General features: G+C 41.6%; 1 protein-coding gene and 1 long non-coding RNA gene across 2 annotated transcripts in view; both read right to left on the reverse strand.

Moving 5' to 3' along the window:
- Positions 1 to 14,991, reverse strand: part of LOC143817309 (uncharacterized) — a 130,321-nt gene that overhangs the window by 24,030 nt on the left and 91,300 nt on the right. The window lies entirely within an intron of this gene.
- Positions 1,165 to 2,208, reverse strand: LOC143793634 (olfactory receptor 4E2-like). Its single transcript, XM_077280694.1, has one exon. The coding sequence runs from the start codon at positions 2,206 to 2,208 to the stop codon at positions 1,165 to 1,167; it is 1,044 nt and encodes a 347-aa protein (XP_077136809.1).

Consider the following 14,991-nt stretch of genomic DNA (forward strand, 5'->3'; position numbering starts at 1 on the left):
TCCTGGCCCCCACTGACTGCCGACTATGCTGCCCCAATGACTTGCATTGGGTTTCGTGTTTCGGCCGATCCCGACTTTACGAGATAATCGGCCGATTTCACTCAACCCGACTTTTGAGATAGTCGAGCTCCGCGAAACCCGACTCGACCCTAAAAAAGTCAAAGTCGCTCAACCCTACTTGCGGGCCCTTTCTTTGATTCTATCTAAAGTTATTTGGTGGGCTACTTTTCACTAGTAGATATTACTATACAAACTGTTGGGCCAAGCATTGTATACATGTTGCCATTTTTACATGTGGTATGCATAATACGTTTCAGTATTCTCCTTGCACTCCTGTGTTGTGTGATAGGTATTATACATTTATTCGCTATGGCTGTGATCTAATCGTTTAATTCATTACTCATTTTGAGTAGTTACTAAGCAAATGACCGAAATGTTTTTACATTGTGATATATGAAGCACTAGTCACTTTATAGGGGCTACCAGTTTTGCTAGTTTGTGATTCAGTCCTACTTAAGCATTTATATATTGTACCTCTACGGAGTGTTAGTTTTGGGTAGCCTGGACAGTCCTGTATGTGAGGCACACTGCTTTGTTCTTTTTTATTCTTCCATTTTAAATCTTTACGAATAAAAGTACATTTTTAATCTCCCTTTTGTACCTTAAATGAGATGTGTATTATATATTTAATAAAATATCAGTCTATAACATCTTTTAATATATTGTATGTGATTTTCAAAAAATTTAAACTTTATACTTTTGCATCCCATGTAGCTTAAACAGGTTTTTTTTTATCTTCAATTAGTTCATCTGTAACTGTTTTTATTATTTTTCCATAAGGAAAGTAAATGGGGTGAGAAAATTTGAAGATGGGGACAAGCGTTTATCAATTACTATACTGTATATTCAGGTTGTGAAATTATCCCAATAAGGCCACATAATAACAAATGTTTCATTTTGTATCTCAAACCACGTTCCATGTCAGTAATTAGTAATTCAGTCTCCATTTTTTATTAGACACATATGGTTATATGGTATATGGTTACACAATTGTTAAGAAATTATACAGTATGTTTACTTACATATAGCATGTTTACTTTACTTTGGAATGTGCTTATATGCTTTAAGAAATTTTGTTAAGAGGCCATATCTGCCACAAATAAATTATTTGGTTCTTCTACCCCAAAGTTTTTTTATAGCTGTCTTCATCTCTTTATTTCGCAAGGTATAAATGACTGGGTTCAGCATCGGTGCTATGACTGTGTAGAACACCGTAACCACCTCATCAGCCTGAAAAGTTTTGGAGGGTCTCATATAAATAAAAACACAAGGTCCAAAGAAAAAAGTTACCACTGTAAGATGAGAAGCACAGGTTGAAAAGGCCTTCCGTCGTCCTTCCACTGTTCGTATTTTAAAGATAGCCTTAGCAATGCCAATATAGGATATTAAGACAGTCAGAAAGCAGCCTAGTGATATGATCCCACTATTGGCCACTATCATAGCATCAATCATGGTTGTATCAGTGCATGCAAGCCTGATTAATGGTGGGACATCGCAAAAAAAACTGTTAATTTCATTTGGGCCACAGAATGGCAGACCCATTGTTAGTGTTGTCTGGATGTTAGAATGAACAAAACCAATAGCCCAAGTTGCAGCCACCATCCATAGACAAAGCTGTTTACTCATTATGGTGGAATATTGCAAGGGTTTGCATATAGCTACATAGCGATCATATGCCATAGCTGTGAAAAGAAAACATTCTACACAGGCGAAGAAGTGGAAGAAGTAGAGTTGAGTGATGCAGCCATTGAATGTAATAGTTTTTCTTTTAAAAAAAAAATCAATCAACATCTTGGGTACAGTTACACTCGAGTAACAGAGATCAATGAAAGAGAGCTTACCAAGGAAGAAATACATTGGATTATGAAGACGATAATCTGCTCTGATGGTCAACATGATTAAAATGTTCCCACTGAGAAGTAATATATATGCCAACAGAAAGATAGAGAAGAAAAAGTACTGAAGTCTTGGATTAAAAGCAAAAAGCACAAAAACAAACTCTGTTACTTCTGATATGTTACATGTCTTCACAGTAGACTTTAAAGAACTGGATTTCTTAGCATCTACATGATGATCCGATATGTTATAAAATGAGTCCAGTCCCCCAAAGTTTATCGACAAAGGTTCTACTGTACAGTTGTGCCACATAGTTGAAAAGAAAAAATGTGTAAATCTAATGGATTAAAACGTAAAACTCCTTTTTTATACCGTGCTTGTCCATCAAAAAGAACCATGTAGACAGCCTAACATCTTTAGAAAAAGTAAGATAAACATTGATAAATCAGTTATTTAGCTAAAAGAACCTACAATTTACCATGTATATAGGAAGAATTTATTATTTTGACCTCACAATCTTATACTTTAGTATTGTCACTCGATGTATATTTTCAGTGATCCCACCACTGATATTTTTTAGTTTTTTTACTTATAAATGTTAAAAAAAAAAAGCTGGAAAAAATTGTAAAAATATTAAGTGGTAGTGGCACAAAAATTTACATATAAAATATAAAAACGGAAATTCAACAGTATAAACAAAGAGACAAGCAAAACACAACAAAATGATGATGTTTCAAAATTGTACCTTTGGACACAAATACATGAAGAGATCCAGCAAAAGTCCCCTTTCACACATACAATGTTCTCATACATGTTCTATCCGTGTTTGTCTATTGGGCTGCTTAGTGAAAAGCAAACTGGTGACATTCTGATTGCAGTCTGACTTTCATAGGGGAATTTCCTTTTAATTTTTCTCATATGTGAATACTAATGAAAGATTTAACACACGCACGCACACACACACGCACACACGCGCACACACGTAGTTTGTACCCACCACCATGAGTACAGTTATACAATAAAATTAAGTACTTGTTTTCACCCTTATCTTTGCTCATATTTCATTAAGAGAGGCTGTCTACATTTTCTATATTCATGGATGCTTACAAAATAATCATCTTCCATAACCCATGGGATCCATGAGAGTGGCAAAAGGTAAGTATACAGCACCTCCAGTTGCTTAGTTGCTTTTGACACCATCCATGGCTACAAAAAAATGTTTACATCACTAGACAAATCTTTCAAGGACTCTAATTTCTATCAAAAGAAATTCAATACAATATCATGACTTGCTAACAAAAGTCTTGACAGGCTACAATTTATTCAACCACACAAACACATATAGCATTAACATGTCATGACAGAGTATTGTGAAATTATTTTTTCCAGAAGCTGGTCATCACATACTACACAAATTGAACCAAGAGTAAAAGCATGGAAGACAATAATGTACTACTACTTTATTGTTGTAACTGGGGTTAATATAATCTTTTTCACAGATTTACATACCAGCTTTAAAGCACCACTCCGGTGTTTTTGCATTTTTATTTTGCCATTGGAGTAGTACCACTAATGTCAGTTCCCTGATGTTAGTAAAATACTTACTTGTGAAATTCAAAGTTTGTAATACAGAGCTGATTTCCAGTCAGAAATAAGCTGCTCTCACAAGACAGCGGAACAGGACAGGAGATATTGTTGAGAAGAACGGAAGATAACAACTGGGAACTGACATTAGTGATACTACTGTCTTGGTTAATTAAAAAAAATACTGGATTGATGCTTTAACTGTATAGATGGGGATATATTTAATGTTAGATATAACTATCTTATTAAATTTAGTTAGAATAGTGCAAACAAAACACAGGGTAGAAATTACTTAAATAAATATGCTTAAATATGATGCTTTCCTTTTATAATGTTTAATATGGGTAAGCAGTTTGTCAAACAGATTGTGGCTTCTCTTTAGTCTTTACCTGTTCTGATCCATGTAACTGTGAACAATTCTGCTTGTATCAAAAATCAGCATGGCAGACATTCACCCTCATCTTCCTAAGTGATATCACAATAGGAGCATTTGGTAGCTTTATTAGAAAGATAAGTCCATTGGGAAAGTATTTTCTGGGAATGAATTCAAATAATTCCTACTGATTATTGTTGATAACAATTCCCTGGATTCTTATTAGTTGTATTGCTCTTGGGAAGCTTACAATTTAGTTTTTAAATCTTAATTAAAGGTTTGGATTAATGTTTAAAACTTCTGTTAAGTGTGCTTAAGACAAAAGTTCAATCAACTTTATTTGCACTTTGTTACATATAGTTTGCATAAGAAATATTTCAGACAAATTAAAAATTAATTGAAAAAAAAAGCTTGGGAGTGCCCTGTTATTTTCATACACATGAGGGGGAAAGCCAACCACTAAGGGCTGATGTTAATATTCTGAGAAGGAGACAATAGCCATAAAGGTTCCTAGGCTATTAATATCAGCTCACAGCTGCTGTTTGCTTAGCCTTTACTGGTTATTATAGGGGAGACATCCAAAAAATAGCATGGGGTCCGCCCTATAACCTCAATAACCAGCAAAAGCTATGCAAACAACTGCGGGCTGGTATTAATAGATTAGGAAAGGACCATCATCTGGATGATTTGCATAGCAGTCACATTAGTGATGTGACCACTATCCATGCCAGCCGACTCACAATGAAGTGTGTAGTACTGAGTTGTCGTGAGAAAGTTGACCAGAGTTCATAGCTGATGAACCCCGGTAACCTCACTTATGTCACTTCTTATTATGTTAGAAAGTTGTCACGCAACAAGAGGTGCCATAAGTGAGGTCACCAGGGTTCATCAACTATGAACTCCTGTTACCTTTCTTATTGCAGCTCAGCACTACACACTGCTGGAGAGTGATTATGCTCTTGTCTCAGTGTGAGCTGGCTGGCAGGGAGCGCGGTCACTGCTCTAAAAATAATCCAGATCATTGTGGGACAGTATGGATTATCTTCATGTTGGACAGGTGAGGGATATAGTTGTTTAATATGGGATATGAGCTTCAATGGATTATGTAAAGGTGAGTACAACTGGGCATTTTTATTTCAAATAAAGGAGTCTGTTTCAATATTTGAATTAAAGGTTTTTGTTCTGGCTGTTTTTTGGGTTTTTTCTTACAAGCTAACTATGGAGTTAGAAATGGGGGTGTCTAATAGACGCCTCTCCATTACTCTCCTGTGGGCTTGATGTCAGCGGCTGTAAAATATCTAGCATCAACCTCACAACTTTACGCCCCTTGCCACCGCAACATGGAAAATTGGAAGAGCTGCGCAAAGCGCCAGAATTGGTGCATCTAATAGATGCATCCTTTCTGGTGTTGCTGCGGGCTTCTATTTTTAAGCTGGGGGTGCCAATATCCATGGCCCCTTTCTAGTCTGAGAATATCACCCCCAGCTGTTTGCTTTAGCTTGGTCAGTTGCCAAAAATGGAGGGGACCCCATGCCATTTTTTAAAATGATTTATTTAAATAATTAAAAAAACAACATAGGCCTCTCTATTTTTGATAACCAGCAATGATAAAGCTGACAGCTGAAAGCTGCAGCCCGCAGCTGTCAGTTTTGCCTGTGCTGGTTATCAAAAATAGAAGAGACCCCACGTCATTTTAAAAAAATTTATTTATTCATAATGCAGGCACTGGCTGATGACTAATCCCATTAACAGCACCTGCTCTCACTGTTAGCAGTGACAGCAGATATAGACTGATGAGATGAGAGTAGTATTCTCACATCAGCCAACACCTATGACTGGTGGAAACCTGTTTACTGTACAGCTGGTGGCTCATGCTTACATCTGACATTGTGGAAACCCTAGATCTCTGACCGGTGGTAATGATATCACTGTTCATAAGAGCCACCAGTGTTTTTCGCACTCTTACACAGATGACGGCGAGGTTAACAGCCAATGTTTGGGATGCTGAACCAACAGTAACTTGAACTACCTGGAGAAGTCTGTGTTCAGGGTCCATGCATGAACACTAGATGTTCGGCACAGACCCTGAACTTTATTGTTCAGATTCGCCCATCCTTATTTGTAAATCATTCTTAAAGTGAACTTACTCACACTTAAGACAACCTTCATTGGGATACACGTTCAGTGCGAAACTAAATTGATAACTGAATTCTAACTAGGCGGGTTTTCCCCCTTCACCATACATGCCAAATCTGGCTAAGCAGTACTCATTTACCCACCAATGGGAAGAAGTGGGTTGGACTCCAGTGCTGCAAAGCTACAATGTTAACAACTAAGGCCCTATCAATGTTCTGAAAATGTTCTTGAAAATATTAAAAATTAATGAAAAATGTAAGGCATCGAACATTTTTAAAAGTAGAATTTTGAATGATGTTTACATAAATGTTAGCCATCACATATTATGTAATATGTAACTACTATCTGTCTTACATTTCAAGCAATTCAAATTTTGAGAGCATCAAACATCAACTTTTTTATATATGTTTGTTTTTCATGAATGCAAATAGAATATAGTGACACAAATTTACTAGTAACAGAAGTACATTGGGGCCAGTTCATCAAGACTGTTAAGACTGACATAATACAAGCTCGCATTATGACAGTCTTGACAGAGTACAAAATGCCAAATTCATTAAGCGATGTATGCCACTTAATGAAATCCAAGCCTTGTCTAAATAGCATGTGCCTCCATGCCTTCATGTTCCAGTTACACGAAAAAGGAAAATTGTTACTATGATGTGACTAACTGGAATTTTTTTACATTCTTCAAATAATAAAATAACTATCCACAGACCAACATAGTATTACATGACTAAAGTCCCCTATACTTTTGCTAGACTGGAACTTTTTTTTAGCAACTCTGTAATTTTTAATTATACAGTATGATATCACCTTTAGAGGGTTTGTTGGTCTCTAAAGTTGGGTATATTATTTTTGGATGATCTAGTCTTTTATGTATTACCTATACTATAGTATCATTATTCTTCCAGCAATATGTACTGAGCAAAGATTTCCTGCAAACATGCCATAGGTTGAGTAGCGATACAACTAGTCTGAGATCCTATAACATACACATGAGCTTGATCTCTTGATTCTTTCAGTGCTCCTCCTTCTTTGAAGTAGTGCTTTATTCATTGTACTATAATAACAGCCCTGCAAGAGAACCCAAGACAGCTATGATGATTTGGTTGTATCTGGTCCTATATATTGCATTGCCAGGTATGAGCACCGGCATTCAGGTCATTGACATTTGCCTTGTTCATCAACACATTCACTCTTCATTTTTTTCACAGCAAGTATTTGCAGAGCTGACTATGTAAAGCAGTCAAAGCTTGAAGAATCTGCAATAGAAGGGAAGCAAGTCACTCTGGACTGTGAATATGAAACAACAAGTACATCTCCATATCTATTTTGGTATGTTCAGTATCCTGGAAAAAGCCCTCAGAATATTATAAGGAAAGCAGGATTTAAGGAGGAAAAGGAGCCATCCATGGGAAAATTTTCAGCAAGACCTGTAGATAAAAAGTTTATTCCTTTGCTTATTTCATATCTCAACCCATCAGACACTGGAGTCTATTTCTGTGCTGTGAGTGACACAGTGTGTCAGTACAGAGACATTACTGGGCAAGAACCTGTACAATCATACATGATCGAGAATTCATTGCCATTTTGAAAAATACCTTCTAAGAAAATGTGTTAAGAAGGAATATCAAGAAATGATGTTTAGTCCAGAATTAGTTATATTTTGGAGGACAATGACCTTCTTTAAGATTTTTTTTGGTTAATCTTCTCTTGCTCCTTTATGTCTATTATTTTCTCATATAACAAAAAAGTGGCAACTATAAAAAATGGAAAAAAATAACAAAATAAAAGTCAAATTTAGAACAAGAAAAAAATGTAGACTATATTGATAAATACCAGTATCCAGCCATGTAAAACAGTGCTAAGTTTAGAACTATCATAAGAAGCAGTGTGTAAAAATTTAAGTACACCTTTCCATAGGTTTTAAGAGAGTAATTAGCATGAAGTTACTAGTAATCAAATGCTCTTAATTATTGTTCATCAACAAGCGTGACCACCTCTATAAAAGCAGAAGCTTTGGAAGTTTGCTAGTCTATAGTAAGTGTTAACACATTGTTGAGGAAAGAGAGCAGTATTGTTCTAAACAAATGTTGCTGCTCATCAATATGGGAAGGATTATAAGGTAATTGTCATGCCCTGACTGGTGTGCATGAGCTCGGGGGGTTTGTGGCCCCACTGTGCCACAAACCAGACTAGCCTGGAAGACGCGTGACTATGTCTATGACAGCTGCCTGGGTTTTCACTGGAGCCTCTGAAGGTGAGGTCAGGCTTGTGCAGCAGGCAGCTGCCAGGTGCTACTCCAGGGGGATGTCTGGCTGTGGCTGCTGATCCCTCTTGGGAGACAGGAACTTCAGGATTGATGTGGGCATCAGGCAGGACTGACAGAAGAGCATGGCTGAAACTCAGGCGAGTAGGCTGGCACGGCTCAGACACAGGGCTGGCAGAGACACGGCAGAGAACAAAAGGCTGACAGGCACGGCAGAGAACACAGGGCTGGCAGGCACGGCAAAGAACACAGGGCTGGTTGATGTGGTGTATGAAGGAACAGGTAGGAACCTGTTCACACAGGAGGTGCAGGAAAGGAAACAAGCACAAAGGAATGAGGTATGAAGGAACAGGTTGGGACCTGTTCACACAGGAGATGCAGGTACGGAAACAAGCCAGAAGGAAAGGAGAAAGAAGGAACAGGTTGGGACCTGTTCAGACAAGAAGAGAACCACAAGGCTGCGGATAGGAGCGGTAGAGCAGCAAGAGATAGCGCAGCAAAAAAAGCTAAGCAGAGCAGAACCACAAGGAATATGGAGGGGAGCTGCAGGAAGAGATAACTGCAGCTGCAGAAGCTAAGCAGAGCGGAGCCACAAGGAATGTGGAGGGGAGCTGCAGCAACAGATTACTGCAGCAGCAGAAGCTAAGCAGAACGGAGCCACAAGGAATGTGGAGAGGAGCTGCAGCAAGAGGTTTCTGCAGCAGCAGAAGATAAGCAGAGTAGAAAGGAGCAAAACCGCAGGAGTGCGGAGCAGAGGTAAAGCCACAAAGGTACAGAGCAGGCAGAGCCGCAAGAGTGCAGAGCATAAGCAGACTGAGAACACGAGGAAAGACAAAGCAGGGAAGGAAGCCACAGACAAGGAGACCGAGATAAGACTTAGTTCAGACAAGGAAATGGAACAAGACAAGAAACAAGGACAAAGACACAGGGACCAGGATATTCTGCCTCCTGGAGGGCGGACAAGATCAAGGCAAGAATACAGAGTACAGGTGCCGCCCTCCTATGCACACAGCCAGGAAGCATGCAGGGAGCAGAGACGCAGAACATGGAGCTGGCGAGAAACAGAAACCGCAACATGACCTGGAGCAGTGGGTAAGATAGTGTGAGAGATGAGAGGCCATGCCATGATGCCAGCAGAGTTGTTACAGTGCCCCCCCCCTTTACGGCCCCTCTTCTTCAAGCCCGCCAGAATACCTTGTAGAAGAAGGATAGGAGCACACATAGTCAGAACCATCACAACATTCCTGAGGTAGATGAGACATTAGAGATCTCAGGTTGCCCAGTCTCTTTGAGTCCAGTAAGGTCAGCTTTCCACACTGCCACACAGAAGATACAAGGGACAGGATGTCTTTCACCTGTTTGAGTGAAAGCAGGGACTTGGAAGCTTCTGATTTGACCTCAACATAATCCGATTCTTTGGAAACTGAAGACACCTTTACTAGATCCAACTTAAGCCCATCATCACAAGAAAATTGAACCTCCTCGTTTAGACTGGTGGAAAGCAGAGATGAGAACACTTCTGTCTTGGGATCTTCACCCAATAGCCAGATGGAAGCTGGAGGCATGCATACAGGAAACATCTTCAGCCTGGAACCATGAAAAAACTGGACCTCCTCTTCCGGATTAGAGAATAAGTAAGTCTCTGTCTTACTATCAAGTAGCCACTTGGAAGCAGAAGGCATACATTCAGGAAGCCCCATCAGCCCGTTACTCTGACAAAACCGGACCATCTCTTCCTCCGGATTGGTGAAGAACAGAGATACAAGAGCTTCTGCTTCAACTTCTTCATCCACCTGCCACATGGAGTCTGAAGGCATCTTTACAGGAAGCATCTTCTGCCCATAGTTCAGAGAAAAACTTTTAAGTGACAGGGATGTTCCTGGGAACTGGTCACTGGTATTGACACTGGAGGTGTGCAGAGAGGACGCCCTTGCTTTCTTTACTTCAGTGAGGTCAGCACACCGTGATTCAATAGCCAGCCCAGCAGATCAGATGGAGAGGATGTTAACACTGTAGACTGACCTTGCATTATAGGAACTAGAGACCTCTGGAGACTAGGTAGTTCAAAATGCAGCACCATGCTGGGTCTTCGGACTGGACTGGACAGTAGAGTACCCGGCTCAGAACAACCGATGGGCAAACTGGTCAGCAAGTGAAAAACAAATTTCTTTACATATAATGCTCCGATTTGGAGCTGTAGTTGTCCCTTCGACACTGGACTGTTCATAAGTAGGACTTGGCAATCACCAAACACCTTCACAAGATTCTAGAGCAGTGGAACAGGAACCAAACTTAGACTCCGTCTGGTTTGCAGCTTGAACACATCTGCAGGACCGAAGCTCCCACAAGGCACTGGACGAAGCTCTCACAAGGCACCGGAACAGACAAAGACTTTAGCGGAAGGGAGTTATTCTCACTAAGGGCAGTCTCTCCTACTGGCCTGAGGTTTTGGAGCGTTAGATCCCCTGGACAGAGGCTATCCAGGTGTTCCTCACAACAGCAGCGACATAGTAAGCCCTTCTTACGACTGGTCTTAGACTGGTGCTTTGACAGTCCAGTCTTGACAGTCTTTTTGGGTTCTATTTGAGTAGCTGCTGTAATGGGTAGAGGAACTGGATGAACACAGACGATCATGGCTTGACGTGGAGGTTTCTTCACGGGTTTGGCCCGTCTGGAGCGCCTCTCAGATCTAGATGGGGAAGACTTCACAGGAGCAACAGGATGAGGTATGTCAAAGACTCTACGGAAGGCCACCAGGAAGGCCCCTAGGTTCATGACGATAGGATCCCCTGCTTCTCAGAGGGGACAAATACATAATAAAGCATCTCCTGCTAGGTAGGACATAATGTAACCCACCTTAACCCAGTCAGAGGGGAAAGAAGCTGCATTCTGCAGGACGTAGCACAAGCACTGTTCCAGGAAGCTTTGGCATTCTTCTGGATTCCATAGAACCTAGGTGGGTCTGCTGGGTCATGCTCCTCCTCCTCATAGGCCTGAAGTTGCTTGAAGAGAGCATTTGAGACTATGATTTGGTCAGAAGTCTCCTCAATCTGAACCACCCTTGGTGGAACAAATTTTTCAGGTTGCTCATACGGGCAGGAAAAAAGTTCATCATGCTCTGCGAGCGGTAGGACATGAGATACAGCGGAGGACATGGCCTGTGCAAACTGTCATGCTCACGCCCTGACTGGTGGGCATGAGCTCGGGGGGTTTGCTTCCCCACTGTGCCACAAACCAGACAACCCTAGAAGAGGCGTGACTATGACAGCTGCCTGGGTTTTCACTGGAGCCTCTGATGGTGAAGTCAGGCTTGTGTAGCAGGCAGCTGCCAGGTGCTACTCCAGGGTAATGTCTGGCTGGGGCTGCTGATCCCACTTGGGAGACAGGAACTTCAGGATTGGTGCGGGCATCAGGCCGGACTGACAGAAGAGCACGGCTGAAACTCAGGCGAGTAGGCTGGCATGGCTGAGACACAGGGCTGGCAGAGAACACAGGGCTGACAGGCATGGCAGAGAACACAGAGCTGGCAGGCATGGCACAGAACACAGGGCTGTCAGGCACGGCAGAGAACACAGGGCTGGCAGGCATGGCAGAGAACACAGGGCTGGTTGATGTGGTGTATGAAGGAACAGGTAGGGACCTGTTCACACAGGAGGTGCAGGTACAGCTATGTAGTATGGAGGAACAGGTAGGGACCTGTTCACACAGGAGGTGCAGGAAAGGATATGAAGTATGGAGGAACAGGTAGGGACCTCTTCACACAGGAGGTACAGGAAAGTAAACAAGCAGAAAGGAAGGAGGTATGAAGGAACAGGTTGGGACCTGTTCACACAGGAGATGCAGGTACGGAAACAAGCCAGAAGGAAAGGAGAAAGAAGGAACAGGTTGGGACCTGTTCAGACAAGGAGAGAACTGCAAGGCTGCGGATAGGAGCGGTAGAGCAGCAAGAGATAGCGTAGCAAAAAAAGCTAAGCAGAGCAGAACCACAAGGAATATGGAGGGGAGCTGCAGCAAGAGATTACTGCAGCAGCAGAAGCTAAGCAGAGCGGAGCCACAAGGAATGTGGAGAGGAGCTGCAGCAAGAGGTTTCTGCAGCAGCAGAAGATAAGCAGAGTAGAAAGGAGCAGAACCGCAGGAATGCAGAGAAGAGGTAAAGCCACAAAGGTACAGAGCAGGCAGAGCTGCAAGAGTGTGGAGCATAAGCAGACTGAGAGCACGAGGAAAGACACAGCAGGGAAGAAAGCCACAGACAAGGAGACCAAGATAAGACTAAGTTCAGACAAGGAAATGGAACAAGACAAGAAACAAGGACAAAGACACAGGGACTAGGATATTCTGCCTCCTGGAGGGCGGACAACAAGATCTAGGCAAGAATACAGAGTAAAACCTCCAGAGAGGGAGTAACACAGAGCAAGGCCTGGCAAACTCAGAAGCTAAACACCACACAAACTGAGCTAACACATTGCACAGGCCCAGTCCACTGGGTGGAGCTGCATTAAATACTGGAGGCCTCCTGGCAATTGGTCAGGAACAGATTAGACAGATGCACCTGATTCCTATAAGAACCAGAGAGTTCAGGCGCCGCCCCCCTATGCACACAGCCAGGAAGCATGCAGAGCAGAGACACAGAACATGGAGCTGGCGAGAAACAGAAACCGCAACATGACCTGGAGTAGTGGGTAAGATAGTGTGAGAGATGAGAGGTCATACCATGATGCCAGCAGAGTTGTTACAGTAATTTCCAAATAATTTGGGGTTTATTATTCCATAGTGTGAAAAAGTGGAAAATATTCAAAACAGTTGACACTCTTTCCAGAAGTGGGCATCCCTGCTAATTCTCTTCAGTTGTAATATTGGTAAAAACAGTTTGCTTTGTGGTCTCTCGAAACCCCAGAGCCTAATAAAGAGAGTTGAAAAATAAAAAAATATGTACTCACTATACTATTTCAGCTTGCTTCCTCCAACTGGCTCCAATCTTACCTTACCCCTTCAGTCTTCTTTCTTCTGCACCTTCATCACCAGTGGGGTAACTAGAGACCGATGTGCCCTGATGCAGAATGTGGCCCCCTCATGTTGGCCAATTGTATGGGTCCCTGTAGTGTTCTAATTCCTATAATGACATAGAAGTTGCCCCTTCTCCCATTATGTAGTAAATAGTAATGTTATCCTGGGCCCCTTCCAGGTATATATGCTCCCCCAATCATGGTCCCCTTTGTGGTATATATGTCTCCCGTCAAAGTATATGTTCACCATCTGGGTATATATATCTACGATCCTGGCATATGATCCCCCATCCTAGTATATGTCCCCCCCATCCTGGTATATATATGTTCCTCATCCTGGTATATATCCCCCTTTCTGGTATATATGTCCCTGATCCTGGTATATATCCCACTTTCTGGTATATATTTTCCCATCCTGGCATATGTTCCACCATCCTGGCATATGTTCTCCTATCCTGGTATATGTCCCCCCACCCTGGTATATGGACAGGGTATTCTGGTCTATATGTTCCTCATCCTGGTATATGTCTCCCTTTCTGGAATATATGACCCTGATCTTGGTATATGTCCCCCTTCCTGGTATACAGTATATTCCCCTTCCTGGTATATGTCCCCCTTGCTGGTATATATGTCACTCATCCTGGTATATATCCCATTTCCTGGTGTACAGTGGGGGAAGTAAGTATTTGACCCTTTGCTGATTTTGTATGTTTGCCCACTGACAATGACATGAACAGTCGATTATTTTAAGGGTAGGTTAATTTTAACATTGAGAAATAGAATAACAAACATAAAATCCAAAAAATCACATTGTATAAATTTATTTGCATTTCGCGGTGAGAAATAAGTGTTTGATCCCATACCAACCATTAAGAGTTTTGAATCCTATAGACCAGTTAGATGTTCCAAATCAACCCCGCTAGCTGCATTAAAGACAGCTGTCTTACATAGTCACCTTTATAAAAGATTCCTGTCCACAGAGTCAATTAATCAGTCAGACTCTAACCTCTACAACATGGGGAAGACCAAAGAGCTTTATAAAGATGTCAGGGACAAGATTATAGACCTGCACAAAGCTGGAATGGGCTACAAAACAATAAGTAAGGTGCTTGGTGAGAAGGAGACACCTGTTGGTGCAATAGTAAGAAAATGGAAGAATTACAAAATGACTGTCAATCGACATCTATCTGGGGCACCATGCAAAATCTCACCTTGTAGAGTTTCCTTGATCATGAGGAAGGTGATAGATGATCCTAAAACTACACGGGGGGAACGTGTTAATGATCTCAAGGCAGCGCTGACTACAGTCATCAAGAAAACGATTGGTAATACATTATGTCAAAAAAATTTAAAATCCTGCAGTGCCCACAAGGTCCCCCTTCTCAAGAAGGCACATGTGCAGTCCCGTCTGCAGTTTGCCAATTCACTCAACTCACCATGTTTTGAAGAAGAGAAATGTTGCCTATGATCCAAAGAACACCATCCCCACTGTCAAGCATGGAGGTGGAAACATTATGTTTTGGGGGTGTTTCTTGGCTAAGGGCACAGGACTATTTCACCGCATCAATGGGAGCATGGATGGAGTCATGTACCGTAAAATCCTGAGTGACAACCTCCTTCCTTCCACCAGGACATTAAAAATGGGTCGTGGCTGGATCTTCCAGCAAGACAATGACCCAAAAAATGCAGCCAAGGCAACAAAGGAGTGGCTCAAGAAGAAGCACACT

The sequence above is a fragment of the Ranitomeya variabilis genome, chromosome 1, assembly GCF_051348905.1.
Source record: "Ranitomeya variabilis isolate aRanVar5 chromosome 1, aRanVar5.hap1, whole genome shotgun sequence".
In the NCBI taxonomy this organism is placed as follows: Eukaryota; Metazoa; Chordata; class Amphibia; order Anura; family Dendrobatidae; genus Ranitomeya; species Ranitomeya variabilis.